Source organism: Mus caroli, unplaced genomic scaffold (genome assembly GCF_978045245.1).
Source record: "Mus caroli unplaced genomic scaffold, Mus_caroli_1 scaffold_13, whole genome shotgun sequence".
NCBI lineage: Eukaryota > Metazoa > Chordata > Mammalia > Rodentia > Muridae > Mus > Mus caroli.
This window is the reverse complement of record NW_028227268.1, coordinates 44,532,236-44,547,758: the sequence shown is the minus strand read 5'-3', so window position 1 is coordinate 44,547,758 and position 15,523 is coordinate 44,532,236. Positions and strand designations below refer to the sequence as shown.

General features: G+C 45.3%; 1 protein-coding gene across 4 annotated transcripts in view; it reads left to right on the top strand.

Annotated features, from left to right (window-relative positions):
* Fam222b (family with sequence similarity 222 member B) overlaps nucleotides 1-15,523 on the top strand; it is a 63,378-nt gene that overhangs the window by 34,049 nt on the left and 13,806 nt on the right. For all 4 annotated transcript variants that reach the window (XM_021177366.3, XM_021177364.2, XM_085829789.1 and 1 more), the window contains exon 2: nucleotides 15,395-15,516. Coding sequence is in view for 2 of the 4 variants with exons in the window: in XM_021177364.2 (XP_021033023.1) it covers nucleotides 15,435-15,516 (82 nt within the window). In the remaining 2 variants the exon portion in view is untranslated. The remainder of the gene's footprint in view (nucleotides 1-15,394; nucleotides 15,517-15,523) is intronic.

The window sequence follows — 15,523 nt, the reverse complement described above, 5'->3', positions numbered from 1 at the left end:
TTCCCACCATTCACATGGCTCATGGCCATCAGTAACTCCAGTTCCAGGGGCTCCAATGCCCTCTTCTGACTTCCAAAGACACCAGCCACTCATGTGGTGCACAGACATAAATAAAGGTGAAATACCCATAGACATAAAGTAAATTTATTAATTACTGCTGAGTGAAGAGCACAGGGCACGGTAGCATAGAGGTAAGTGAGTCAGGCCACAGGAATCTGCCATCCAGAGTCGGTTCATACCTGATTTAATTTTGTTAACAAACCAGATAACTAATGCTGTTTTTCCTATCTATTGGGTAAAGGCGCTTGCCACTATGCTTGGTACCCTGAGTTTGATTCCAGGTGCCTCTGTGGTAGAAGGAAAAAACCCAAGTTGTCCCCTGACCTGCTGTATGCATACTGTGACACGTGTACACTCACAAATAAATTACTAAAATGTAGTACAAATAGTAATGAGTTCATGTTGGATTCCCTTTTAAATTTATTTATTGTGTGTGTGAGCTTGTGGAAGCGTATGTGCATGCAGGAGCCAAGGAGACAAGAAGACGACATTAGTCCCCTGGAACTGGAGAGGTGGCTGTGAGCTGCTGGGAATTGAACCCAGGTCCTCTGCAAGAGCAGTAAGGACTTTTAACTGCTGAACCATCATCTCTCCAGATCCCTGGCATAAATAACTAGAACATGCTGGTGCCGTACAGTTCGCATAGTACAGAGCTTGAGTTTGGAGGTAAGAGCCCAGAGCTCTTGCTTAGGTTGTCCAGAGGAGATGTTAACAGTTCTTAGCAGTCCTTAGCTTTAATGATGCTGTTGTTAAGATCTGCAGCAGAAGCATTGGTTACTGATTTTCTCCTGGCTCAACATGCTGGGCATTAGCTGGGATGCCTGAGTGATTGCAGTGGGGGAACCATGAGAGCAATTTTGTGTTTGTCCACAAGTTATCATTAGTAGTTTCATTTGCTATCAGATAGAAGGAGCAGGAGAAATGGGCTTTTTGCCAATTGCAGCTTCCCTCCGATTAGGGCGTTAGTTCAATTATGTCCAATTAGCTTTTATTGCAGATAGCAGTGATAATTACTCTCGAGTCAGTTTCGACTGCAGCTATCCCAAGGCTGAAGTATGAACTTGATGGATTTTAATGACCACCATGGCACAGTTCACTCCCTGCCTGCAGTTACTGCTTTTTCCAGACCTCTTTTAGACAAGAGGTCAGAATGTTATAGAAGTCTGTCTCACAATTAAAACATATTGTCCTTCTTTTGAAGAGCTGTGTAGGATCATATTTTAGAAGAATCTATTAGGAACAGCCTTAATGTTTTTTTATATCCTGAGATCATACCGTTGAGTTTGCTTCTGCTTATCATAGGAGACTAGACCAAGATAAAACCAAATGTCACTCTCTGCACTGTGTGCTAATTGTCAGACAATAGTAATTTGCAAGAACAGGTTGGTCTCTGGTTGTATTTTAAGTTCTATCCTAAGTGCAAAGGGAAGCTTTTTGATTGAGTATTTTTAAATCAATAAAGATGTGGTTGCTGGGAATTGAACTCAGGACCTCTAGAAGAGCAGTCAGCACTCTTAACCACTGAGCCATCTCTGCAGCCCCTCCATAAAGATGTTAAGGACATGCTTCCGTAGCCCCACCAGAATGTTATCTGTCTATTGACAGTCTTGTGTAGCCAAGGCTGGCCTGCCACTCGGGATGTAGCTGAGAATGACCTTGTACTTCTGATCCTCCTGTCGTCACCTCCCAAGTGCTGAAGTTAGAGGTTTGAAACACCATGCTAGCTGGGCGTGGTGTCGCATGCCTTTAATCCCAGCAGAGGCAGGCGGATTTCTGAGTTCGAGGACAGCCAGGGTTACACAGAGAAACCCTGTCTCAAACCCCCCACCCTCCCCCCCCAAAAAAAAAGAAGCACCATGCTGAGCTTTGGTGCTAGGCCCCATGTATGCTCCCAACCGAGTGAATTTATATCCCCAGCTCAGTTTATAATGGTCTTTTTTTTTTTTTTCAGAATTTTCATTCATTCTGCAAGTATGTGTGCATGAGTGTCTGTAGTCTCTTCAAAGTCTAGACACATCAGCAAGGATGGGAATGAAGGTCAGGGGGCAAACAACTCAGCCCTCCTACTTTGTGGCTTCTAGGATCAAACTCAGGTTGTCAAATTTGGTAGCTTACCTTTATCCTGCAGCCATCTTTCCCCTAGAGTGTTCTTTTAGTAGAAAGTTGAAAATAACCAAATTGGTAGAAAAAGAGAGAAAGAAAGCCAAGTATGGTTATGCATGTCTGCAGTTCCAGTTCCTCTGAAATGGTAGAGGCAGGAGGATCAGAATCTCAAGGTCATTTTCAGCTACACATTAATTTCAAGGCCTCCCATTGTCACAAGCAAGAGTGAGAGTCCTTCCTAACAGACCACTCTCTGAGGCGTCTATGATTTCAGCCCCACCCCTCCTATAGTTCAACATAGTTACTTTTTCCTTTGTTTTGTTGAGGTGGGTCTCCTGTAGGTAGCCCAGGCTGACCTCGGATTCTTTTTTTTTTTTTTTAAGATTTATTTATTGATTATATGTAAGTACACTGTAGCTGTCTTCAGACATTCCAGAAGAGGGAGTCAGATCTCATTACGGATGGTTGTGAGCCACCATGTGGTTGCTGGGATTTGAACTCCGGACCTTCGGAAGAGCAGTCGGGTGCTCTTACCCACTGAGCCATCTCACCAGCCCTGACCTCAGATTCTTGATTCTCTAGATTCCACCTCCCAGGTGCTGGAGTTACAGGCAAGCAGAGCTGCCAACACTCAACTTTAAGAACAGATTTATCATTTCTACCATAATGATTTTTATGTCTGTGTGCCTCGGCACAGAGTGTTTGAGGACATGCTACAGAAGGTTTGTTCCCTTTTTCTGCCATGTTGGACTCAGGCCTGGAACTCCTGTCCACTAAGCTGTCTCACCAACTCGACTTCACAGCAATCAGTCATTAATTCTCTGCATTTAGCAGGGCTGTGTTTTATGGAGACAGGGTCTCAGTATCCTGTAGACCAGGCTGGATTAGAACTTGTATCAGTTCTCATGCCTGCACTTTAGGAATGCTGGGGTTGTAGCGTGCACTGCCCTACCTGGCTAACAAAGCACTGCAGAGGATCGGTTCCAGAGTGGAAGGCATGTGTTATGCGGTTTGGAGAGTTGAGGGGATGCAGACCATTTTTAAAGAAGCACATTTGTGAGTCACAGAAGGTTGAAGTTCTTGCACCTCCCAGAAGCCAGAGCACAATTTTGCTATTGGCATTTTACTTGTCTTTCACACTGGTGATGTAAGGGGTATGACTTTATTCTACAAAGATAGATAGGTGCATTAAAGGGCAGGAGGTACAACTCTGTTGGAAGGCAGTTGCTTAGCACATACAAAGCTCTGGGTTCAGTTACTCACACTGCATGAAACTGGATGTAGTGTCCAGGATTTGGAAGGTGGAGCCAAGAGAATCTGAAATTTAAGGATACCCTTGGCTGAATATCAGAGTTTGAAGCTGGCCGTAAAACCTTGTCTCAAAAAAGGCTGTGGGAAGGCTGTGGAGATGGCCACCAACAGACATGCAGGCAAAGCACTCATAAAATGAGTAAATTTTAGCCAGGTGTGATAGCATGTACCTTAGTTAGGGTTTCCAATGCTGTGAAGAATACCACGACTCTTACAAAAGACAGTATTTTATTGGGGGCTGGCTTACAGGAGGAGCTGAAAGTTCTACATCTTGATCTGAAGGCAACCAGAAGACTGCCTTCCAGGCAGCTAGGAGGAGACTCTCTTCCTCAATGGATGGACCCTGAGCATAGAGAAGACTTCCAAAGCCCACCCCCCACAGTTGCTTCCTCCAACAAGGTCACACTCCCTATGGATCAAGCATATTCAACCACCACAGTGTGTGTCTTTAATTCCAGCACTCAGGAGTCAGAGACGGGGTAGTCTGTGCGCTGAGTTCTAGGTCCCACAATGAGACCAGGACTCAAAGAATAAGGAAAAAAGAAAAAAAAGGTACTGTGAGAAGTAACTTGGGCATGACGGTGTCTACACCTGTAAACAGATCCACCCACCAGCCCCTTTTGGTTGGCTGGGTGGTGGTGGTTTTTGGTTTTTCGAGACAGAATTTCTGTGTAGCCCTGACTGTCCTAGAACTTTCTTTGTGGACCAGGCTGTCCTTGAACTCATGTAGATCCTCCTGCCTCTGCTTTCTCTTTTAGGGCTGGGACTAAAGGTGTACACCACTACTGCCTGCTTTCTGGCTGGTTTTTGAGACGGTGGCACTTGTAGTTCTAGATGGCCTTGAACTCACAATGTAGCTCATGGTATAGCCAAGATGATGATCACAGATGCAACAACATAACATAGACAGCTTAAAACCTGGGATTTCCTACCTGCCTCTTAATTTATTGGCGTATGTAGTAAGTATATACATACATATACTGAAGATACGTTATGTGTTGACAGATTATTTCCTGTCTGTTTCTGTTATACTCATGGCTTGAAGAATAGGCTATTGTTAGCTAGTAAGGGTTTTCATCATGGAGCAGAAGCACTGGACTGAGCACTTCACAAAAAAAGCCAAATTTAGTTAGGGTGTTAGGTCCACTTTACAACTGTTTGTGTGGGGGAGGGGGGTTTCGGAGGAGGAGGAGGAGAAGTATTGAGGTAGTGTCTTATATAAATGTCAGTATGGTGTCCAGGTGGCTCTGTGGCAGAGGCTGGCTTTGAACTCCTAATTCTCTTATCTCTACCTACCATGTGTTGGGATTATAGTGTGCTATCACCCACCATACCTAGCTCTCTGAGGTTATTAGTGTATTGTGTGTGTTTTGTATTGTTCTTTGGGACTCTATCTATCCTTGGTGTCCTGAATATTGCTGAGTAGATCAGGCTGGCTTCTAACTCAGATCCACCTGCTTCTGCCTCCCAGGTGCTGGGATTAAAAGTGTGTGCCACCACATCTGGAAGCTTTGGGTTTTTGTTGTTGTTTGTTTGATTGGCTGGTTTGTTTTTGGTTTTAACTTTATTAGCCTTTTTACCAGAGATTTTGTTGTTCTTTTTGTATTCCTAATATATACTATTTTCAGAGTACCACATAATAGGTTCTATGGCTTGGAACTCACAGAAATCCACCTGCCTCTGCCTCTCAAGTGCTGGGATAAAAAGCACATGCCACCGTGAGCACTAATGTAGAGAGCTGGCCTCCAGCTAGCTATCATGGAAAATGTCCTTGAACCCCTTGTCCCCACCTCCTGAGTGCTGAGATCACAAGCGTCTGCTGTGAAACCTCACACTCCCCGTATGTCACTGTTACTGTGAAGGAGGACGTAAAGCTTTCCTTGGCCTGACTCTTGGCCCCTGCCACTGTTGTCAGGGTGGTAGAGGACACACGTGGTTTTTCTTCCTGAGGAATTGAACCCAGGGCCTTGTGCATGTTGGGCTCGTTACAGCCCCTAGTCCTCCTTTTTCTTTCCCTCCCTCCATCCATCCCACCCTCTCTTTCTTCCGTCCCGGTTTGCATATAGCTGGCATTACAGGCCTGTATCACCAGCCCTTTCTTTGTGTGTCTTGTGACCAATGCTGACTGATGTCCCAGTGTCACCAGACCCAGCCCAGTGTACTTCTCCCTCTGCCTGTATTTATTGTTCAGTCACCTTGGAGAGGATGTTCCTGAGACCTGGCTTCAAAGCTTCGGCTAGCTAACTTGAGTTACAGTACAAAGTGCCGATCTGGGAAAAGTAATTTCCCGAATCTATGTGAAAGTCAGTAATTTCCTTTACACCTTAAAAAACTATTCTACTATGTTTGGTGGCACAGTACTTTGAGTGGGGATGGGGAGGCAGAGCTAGATGGATCTCTGAGTACAAGGCTAGTCTGGTCTATGTAGCAAGTTCTGGGCCAACTAGAACTAGGGAGTGAGATCCCTTCTCAAAACAATAAAAATGAAACCATGGGCTGGCTTTCTCAACATGTAAATGTGCCTGCCATCAACTTGATGACCTGAGTTTGGTCCCAGGGACCCACGTGATAAGAGAGCTCTTGTGCTTGTCCTCTGACATCTACACATGTGGGCTCTTGTCTGCGCGCGCACACACACACACACAATAAATGTAATAAAATAAAACTCCGAGGTGAGCATCATGGAGCAAGCTCATAATTCTACTACTTGGAAAGCTGAGCTCAGCAAGAGAATTTCAAGTTTGAGGGAAGACCCTGTGGCTTAGGTTGGTTGGTTGGTCAGTCTTGGTCTGGTCTTGTGCATACTAGGTAAGTACTGTAACCAACATCCTCAGCCCAAATTGTGTAATAAAAGAGAGATGATAGGTGTGGTGGCCCATACCTCTAGACCTAGCACTCAGAAGGCAAAGACAGATGGGTTTCTGTGAGTTCTAAGCCAGCTTGGTCTACATAATGAGTTTCAGGACAGCCAGGACTACATGATAGAAAGACCCTGTCTCAAAATACAAAACAATAAAAGACCTTTTTATATTGCAAGTAAAATAGTAAATGTGTTTTTGCATGTATGTGGTATCTGTCTGTGTGTGTAGGTTTGCTTGCCTATGGGTGTAAGTGTATACACGCATGTGCAGAGTGTGCAGTTTGATGTGTCTTTGTCGCTTTCCTCAAGGCACTCACTCGGGACTTGCTGGTTTAGTTAATTTAGTGGCCAGCTTGTTCTGGGAATCTTTTCCTGAGTTCTGGGATTACAGATGGGCTACCACACCCACATTGCTTTTGCGTGGGGACTGGGGATGCAGACTCTAGTCCTCAAGGTATGGGGCAAGCTGTTTCTCTAGGCCCATATGTGAGTATTTGTACAGTGTAAATAACCAAAATGTTAAGTGTAAGTTGGATTTTGTTGGCAAAAGTAAAATGACCTGGGGTAGAAAAATGGCTCAGTGGTTAAGAGCACTGCTCTTCCTCGCTACTTGGGTTTGATGTCCAGCACCCACATGGTAGCTCAGACCCAGGGCGTGCAGCACTCTCCTCTGCCCCTTAAGGGAACCAGGTACACTCAGTCATTACTTTGATCACTGTCACTGGCTCCTTCCTTCCTTTCTTTCCTCTCTTTCTTTTCTTTCTTTCTTTTTCTTCTTTTTTCTTTTTTTTTTTTTTTTTTTTTCTTTTTGCCCCGCCTGCCCTGGAACTCTCCATAGATCAGGCTAGCCTCTGCCGCCTAGGTCCTTGGTTTAAAGGAGTGTGCTACCATGCCTACCTGTCAGTTTTTCTTTATTTTGGGAAGAGGGAGGAATACAAGTCTCAGTAATCCTCCTGCCTCACTGTCTCCCAGATGCTGGAACCAGGCGTGTGTCACACACACACTTACTCTTTCTCTCTTCCTTAGTTAGGATTTCTGTTCCTGTGATTAAAACAAAACATCACCAGAACCAACTTGGAGAGAAAGAGTTTATTTCAGCTTACAACTCTCATGGAGGGAAGTCAGGGCAGGAACCTGGCGACGGGAGCTGATGCAAGGCCATAGAGAAGTGCTGCTTACTGGCTTGCCAGAGTGGCTTGCTCAGCCTGCTCTCTTGTGCAGTCCAGAACTACCTGCCCAGGGGTGACACTGTGCACTGGGCTGAGCCCGCAGTCACACATCAATTATTAATCAAGCAAGTGTCCCATAGACTTGCCTATAGGCCAATCTTACGGAGACATTTTCTCACTTAAGATTTCATCTCTTGCCGGGCATGGTGGCGCACGCCTTTAATCCCAGCACTCAGGAGGCAGAGGCAGGGGGATTTCTGAATTCAAGGACAGCCAGGGCTACACAGAGAAACCCTGTCTCAAAAAAAAAAAAGATTTCATCTCTTTCCAGATATGTTTAGGTTTGTGTCAAGTTGATTAAAAAAAAAAAAACAACTAGCAAATCTTTCCTCCCCCCCCCCCCCCCGCTGTGCCCCCCTCCCCCTCCCTCCATTCTTTCCTGTATGTCTGACAGGGTCTCAGGTAGTTGACCTCTAACTCAGGATGTAGCTGGAACTGGCCTTGAATTCCTGATCATCCTGCGTCCACTGGCTAAGCCCTGGGTCCTCAGGAGTGTGTCAGGATCTAAACTTTGTGGTCTTAAGTGACTCTCGACTTCACATAGTCAGTGGTTGCTGCATTTCACCTCCCGCCTCGGGTAGGAGCTGTGTCCTCGCTCTCTGGCATGCACTCCGTGTTCCTCCAGATTCTTGCTTTTGCTTCTTAGTCATAAATAAATCTTCAGTGTCTGTTCCATTTCATGTGTCCTTCTCTGCTGTTTTGATAGACAGCCTTTTTATGTGCACTGAGAATCAGTGTTACTAACTAGCAAAAATACAAGTTTATAAATGCCTCTGGAGATTCTTATAAACCAGCAGTATACTTGGTGAAGCACTTAACACAGTAAGGAAGATGCCTGTTTGCTGGAACTTCATCAAAGTATATGACGATGCTTTAGGCTCAGAAACGTGGCTATACACAACGTCAAACTGGCATCTAGACTTGTTTCCGAGTAACGCCTTGTGATTTATGTCCTTAGAATAGAACAAGCTTTCACAGTGACCTTAACTTTTCTGTCATCCTTCACACTTGAAAGTCATGTTCTAGACTGGATTAGAAGCTGTCCTTTTTGGTGCAGCAACTGGGGCAAGAGGGTGGTTATCCTAGGGAATTTTGGCTATTTGTACTTTTGTGGTGGGTTGAAGAGATGGCTCAGTGGTTAAGAGCACTGACTGCTCTTCCAGAGGTCCTGAGTTCAATTCCCAGCAACCACATGGTGGCTTACAACCATCTGTAACGGGATCAATGCCCTCTTCTGGTGTGTACTTTTTGTACATTGTGAGGAGAAAGGGATAGAAATGTGCGCCTCAATGTAGCTGCTCTCCAAACACATGCTTTGCCAGGCCCTCTGCTGCTAAGCTTGTAAAACCTCCTTTTCCTGTGTTAGGACTGCAGTCTTTAAGATTACCTAGACCAGCTATATTGAGGAGCATTTTTTTCCTCTTAAAAGATAGTGTCTTGGTATGTAGCCAGACTAGCCTTGAACTCAAAACAGTTCTTCTGCCTTGACTTTATAGTGCTAGAATTATAGGCTGCGCCATACCAACTTCCATGAAAACTGTATGCAGTCTAAAGAGATGCCCCAGTGGTTATTTCTCCAGAGAATCATTTCCTAGCACGAATGTCAGGCAGCTCACAACTGCCTGTAATTCCAGAACTGGGAGGTCTGATGCCTCTGCCTTCTGGAGCACCCGTATTTAACACAAGTGCACGCGCACGCACATAACACACACACACACATACACACATGTGCACGCACACGCACATACCACACACACCACACATAAGTGCACCCACACACAGAGCTTAAAGACAATGTGTCTGCCATCTGAACTACTTTGCCTTTATTTAATACGGGGCCTATTAAAGACTATAGGACGGGCTAGAGAGATGACTCAGCTCTTGAGAGCACTGATTACTCTTCCAGAGGTCCTGAGTTCAGTTCCCAGCAACCACATGGTGGCTTACAGCCATCTGTAATGGGATCAGATGCCTTCTTCTGGTTCGTCTGAAGATAGCTACAGTGTATTCATATACATAAAATAAGTGCATCTTTAAAAAAAAAAAGAGCTTTAGGAGCCATATATAGTGTCACAAACCTTTAATGTGCATGGAGGCAGAAACAGGCAGATCTCCGTGAGTTCAAGGCCCACTAGTGCAGCACAGTGAGACCCTGTTCAAACACAAAACAAAAAAGTCTAAATAACCTAAACTTTAAAGCCTTTTTATTTCTATCATTTCTATAGGTGAGTCAGAATTACTAGTCATTCATTAGTTAAGGGGTGAAGTTTTCCTAGCAGCCCTGAGGCCTTGTAGATGAATGATCTTTCCAACATTAATTATAAAACTGAAGAGACAGGCAAGCTACCCAGCCTCAGTTTCCCCAGGGGATGATTTTTTTCTGTTATCTGGCAGCTTTTTGTGCCATGATTTGGGACTGGGTACTGGGTCTTGTTCTGGTGTCAGGGCAGTGCTGGCCTCGTGCAGTACGTTTGAAGCATTTTCTCTAGTGTTTTTTGAAGAGTTTGAGAGGATTGGTGCTAGCTTTTCATTAGGTGTTCATTAGGTAGCTTTCTCCCGGTCTCTGTTCTCATTGTCTTGCTCTGGGCAACAAACTCAGATACTTATGTGTGGGCAAGTCCTGCCCAGGCTGACAACTTTGTTTTGTTATGTGATTAAGCTCAGAGGTCACTCCTTCTTTCATGTAGGTCACCTCAAATGGCAGTGGCCATTCCTGGCAGGGTTTTCAGAATGCAAGCCTGTTATGTAACATAAAAGGGACCAGACATAGGGAGAGTCTGGGTTAACTCCATGCAACTGTAGATTACGTGTGTTTTCTAGGGACACTCATAATTAAAATAAGAACCAAATGATACTTTCCAATAGAGTGTATATAACCAGCACATATACCATGGCAGAGAGCCCTCTCTCATAACTGACTCATCTCAGTGATAGTAGTGACTGTGCCAACAGAGAAATGGGAGAGCACCTGCCTGGCCAAACTGATAACCAGAGCTCAGTAGTCAGAGTGGAAAGAGGGCACTGCACACACTCCAGACTTGGTCTCTGATTCCCACAGTGCACTGTGACATGTGTGCACATCACACACACACACACACACACACACACACACACACACACCAATAATAATGATTACAGTTTAAAAATAGGGGCTGGAGAGATGGTTCAGTGGTTAAGAGCACTGACTGTTCTTCCAAAGGTCAAAGGTCATGAGTTCAATTCCCATCGACCACATGGTGGCTCACAACTATCTATAAAGGGATCTGATGCCCTCTTTTGGGGTGTATCTGAAGACAGTGACAGTGTACTCACATACATAAAATAAATCTTATTTTTCTGTACTTGGGTACTTTTGCTTGCCTGCATGTATATTTCTGAAACATATGTTTGCAGTGCTGTGGAGGTCAGACAGGGCATCAGCTCCCCTGGAGTTGGAGTTACAAATAATTGTGAGCTGCCATGTGAGTGATGGCAACCAAACCCAGTCCTCTGTAAGAGCAGCCACTGCTCTCAACCTCTGAGCCAGCTCTCAGCCCCCTTTAAAATATGCACTCACCATGTCATTAAACTGTGAGAGTGTCACCCCCAAAATGTCCTAAGGCCCTAGGTTAAAGTGTTACTATCACTTAGAAATATGAGCCAATATTTTGGTGGTGGTGGGTTTTGTTTTGTTTTGTTTTTTTTTGGTGTTGTTGTTGTTTCTTTTTTGAGACAGGGTTTTTCTGTGTAGCCCTGGCTGTCCTGGAACTCACTCTGTAGACCAGGCTGGCCTCGAACTCAGAAATTCGCCTGCCTCTGCCTCCTGAGTGCTGGGATTAAAGGTGTGTGCCACCACGCCGGGTCCAAGTGCTGGACTGAAGGCATGTGCCACCACTGCCCAGGTTTTTTGTTTGTTTGTTTGTTGTTGTTTTTTTTCCAGTAATGTTTATTAGACATCTTTTGCGTGACTAATCTCATCCCTGACTCTGTAGTTTGGAAGGATGGTGAAGATAGGTCTTTTTAGGAAGTCCACCCCAGATTAAAAGATTAAAATGTTGGGCTAGAGAAGTGGCTCCATGCTTAAGAACATGTATTGCTCCTGTAGAAAACCCCAATTCAGTCCCTAGCATCTACATGGGACTTCACAACAGCCTTTAACTCCAGTTCCAGAAGACCGCTGGGATATAATATATAATATCCCCGTCTGGTCTCCTCAGGCTTGTATTCTATATAATATCCTCATCCAGTCTCCGCAGACACCTCTATGCATGTGGTGCACATAAACTCAGGTGTGAGCACACACAAATACATTTGAAACAAACTAAGACAAAAATGATGATGTTGTCCAGAGAGAGAGGGTGACCTTACATGTGACCTGGATGATGAGTAATCGGTTAATAGTACTGGGTAAAGATGAGTATAAACCAGTGACCTGAGACAAGGCGGTACTCTCGCCAGAGATCGAGCGCAGTGATATACTATTCAGAGTTGAACAAAGGGCGACGGTGAAAGATAGTGTAACGTGAGGACCTGTTGTGACAGGTTCTGAGTCCCAGAGGAGTGGGTTTCCAGGAGAGGATGCTCATAGCCTGTCATTCCAGCAGGAAGCTTGGGACAGGAGACCCTTGAAAATTCCAGATTGGCCTGGACCAACCTGTCTCTCATTCTCCCCTTCTCCCCCCCCCCCCAATCTCTCTCTGTCTCTGTCTCTCTCACTCTCTCTCTCACTGTGAACATTTTTAAAAGAAAATACAGCTCTTATTTTAAAGGGACTAAGAGATAATTTGTTCTGAATTCAGAATGGGTGAACATGAACAGGGACTCTGATTATCCTGCGTGGCATGTTCCATAGTAGAAAAGGTTGCATAGCAAAAGACAGCCATAGTCAGTGCTTTTATGGAAAAAAAATTGTGGGATATCAGGTAGACAAGTTAACAAAGCTTTGCGATAAAATGTTTATGAGAGAGCCGGGCAGTGGTGGTACACGCCTTTAATCCTAGCACTTGGGAGGCAGAGGCAGGTGGATTTCTGAATTCGAGGCCAGCCTGGTCTACAAAGTGAGTTCCAGGACAGCCAGGGCTATACAGAGAAACCCTGTCTCAAAAAACCAAAAAAAAAAAAAAAAAAAAATGTTTATGAGAGGGACTAACAAAAGTCCAGCATATTGTGGGACGGGCTCTGCAGCATTCCAACTCTCCACAGTGAGGAAGTCAGCCAGTCCATCTGCAGAATCTTCTATGTAGATGCACAGCATGGGTGATACCTCTTTTCAGACAACACTGTAATCCCGGCCCTTGGAGGCTGCAGCAGGGGGACCATGAGAGGCAACTTTGGCTACACTAAAAGCCTCAACAACAGTAATAAAGCTGGGGTGGGGTGGGGTAGGGGAGTGGGACAAAACCACAAATAAAAACCTAAGCTAAGGAAAACTGGGGCTCCCATGCTCCTGGTGTGTGCTTCTTTGTGTTCAGGCCCATGTGCTTAAATCCACAGTAGACTCTACCTAAATAGTCACTCTACTATACTACCACCACCACCACCACCAAAACCCATAGGAACACTGAAAACAGTGCGCTGGATACCAGCAGTACTGAGATGGCAGAAATTAGAACATTACCAAACTATTCGAATTTAGTCATCCTCATGACCTGTTACAAGAAGCAATTTAGTCGACAGGTATGTCACACTGAGTATAACTGAGAGCTCCCGACAAATTATGCTTTTTATGTGCCAAGCCTAAGTAATATTCTGCCCTGCTGTTGCTCAAGGGCCCCTACTTATCTACCCTGAACTCAGAAGGAAAGCTATAAGCCACCTTATAACCTCAGGCTGTGCAGAAGTGGATGTTTTGAGCGGAAGTGCCTCATTGTGGAGAGTCATGCTGCAGGGCCTCAGTAATGCTGGGCTATCTTTAGTCCCTCTGATAACCACTTTGGGCCAACATCTTTTGTGACCAACAGATAAAACATTTAGAAGGTATTCTTAGCAGACCCCTAATTTCCACAAACCCCAAAGCTAAGGATGTCATCAGGTAGCATTTGAGATCTACAGCAGAGATTGTCCCAAGTTGCTATTAACTTGCCCAAGTCCCTACCACAGTTTTTGGTAAATGCACCCTGAGTAGGGACTAGGGAAGGATTCTTGTTAGAAGTGGAGGTTGAGAATAGGTTGTGGAAACTCCAGAACTGGTGAGAAATGCTAAAGGCTGGACTTCATGGGTTTGGGAGCACTGAATGCTCACCCAAAACTAAAGTTTTTGCCAATACTTCCTTTCCGTCAAGAATATGAGATGAGGTATGTGGCGACCACATCATTAATCCCAGCACTAAGGTGGCTGAGCCAGGCGGATCTCTGAGTTTGAGGCCAGCCTGGTCTTTCTTCATAGAGAGTTCCAGACCAGTAAGAGCTACATTGGGAGACTCCATCTCCAGGAAGCTGAGGAGAACAGGGAAGCTGCTTTCCTTGACGCTCTCATGGGGCTCAACACTGGCACGATGGCACAAAGGACTCTCGTCCTTTCATTTTTCTTGGAATCAGGGTCCCAGCATTCATAAGGGGGAAGGGCGTAAACAATATCTCAGCCCTTTGACTCCAGCAGAAGGCGCTACAGCTGGCAGTCTTTGTTCTTTTGAATCCGCTCCGGAGGTCCCAGAACCCTGGGACTCATTGAACCACTGGGTCTCAGTTCTTTCTATAGCTGCTGCCCTAGCCACAGTTTAAGCAGCCTCTTTCAGGTGGTCCTGAGCTGTCAGATACTTGTCAGCACCAGGTCGTCTCCTTTGGTGTTTGAGCTGGCCCTGCGCGCTTTTGTGAACTGAAGCTATAGTGTATACTACCTTGACTAATAGGTTCTGTAGTATTGGGAAGGAAGTGTATGCGTTCTTATCATAGTCTACTTATTTGAGAACAGTGTATTCCTGGTGCACAAGGAAGACTTGGCAGAACTCCCCTCACTACGCAGGACTATTGGGCTATGTATACATGCTGTTGATGAGCACCTCAGAGTGAAGAGCGCTGGTGGCAGGCGGCCTATCGCTTCTTGCCTCACCCCCAGCAGCAGTGTTTCCCTACTAGGAACAGTAAGGTTAATGATGGTATAATAGATAGTAGGAAAGCAGTACTCAGAGTCCACAGGTGGAATTTGCTGCTAAACATGATGGCGCAGGCCTTTAATCCCAGCTCTCAGAGCTAGGTAGGTGGATCTGAGCTGGAGGCCAGCCTGGTCTGCAGAGTGAGTTCCAGGACAGCCGGCGCTACACAGAGAAACCCTGTCTTGAAGAATATGGGGGTGGGGGTGGTAGGACTTTGTGTGGCAGTTATTAATTTTGTGTCCAAGATTGATTTATACAGATGGCATGTCTGTAATCTCTGCACTCAGGAAGTTGAGGCAGAAGGATCACCAGTTTGGGACTCAGTGTGGGCTCCGTTGCACAAAACAAAAAACAAACCGAAAACATGAGGTCAGAGTTTGGGCATAGGTGTCTGTAAGCCCTGTGCTGTGCTTCTAGCAGCACCTGACTGCCCTGACCTCCAGTAAGGACTGCAGACTGAGCTAAGCTCTCAAGTCTCCAGTGTGTGTGGGGGCTTTACAAGTGTGGCTGTGTTTCTAATTATTTATGTGAACAAATATTTGCCAATTTTTATTTCTCCCACCCACACATGTACTGGCTGCAGTATCATTTTTGCTGTATTAATAGTCGAGAGAGAATTGCTGCTCAGACAGAAATTCTTAATTAACTTGCTCACCTGCCCATACTTGGCCCTCTGCTGCTCATATTGAAAGCCCCTGTCCCTTACTTGAAAGAGCTGCCCTGTATTCTCTGACCTTGTTTTGCCCCATTGTTCATTACAGTGTGAGCCACTGCTTCATGTTGTGCTGATGCTGGTCTGCCATGCTAGCCTGTCTCCCAGGACCAGGTGACCTGTCCCTTCAGCTTCTTTCTCACACGCAGATGAACACTGGACTTCAGAAATGTAAGTA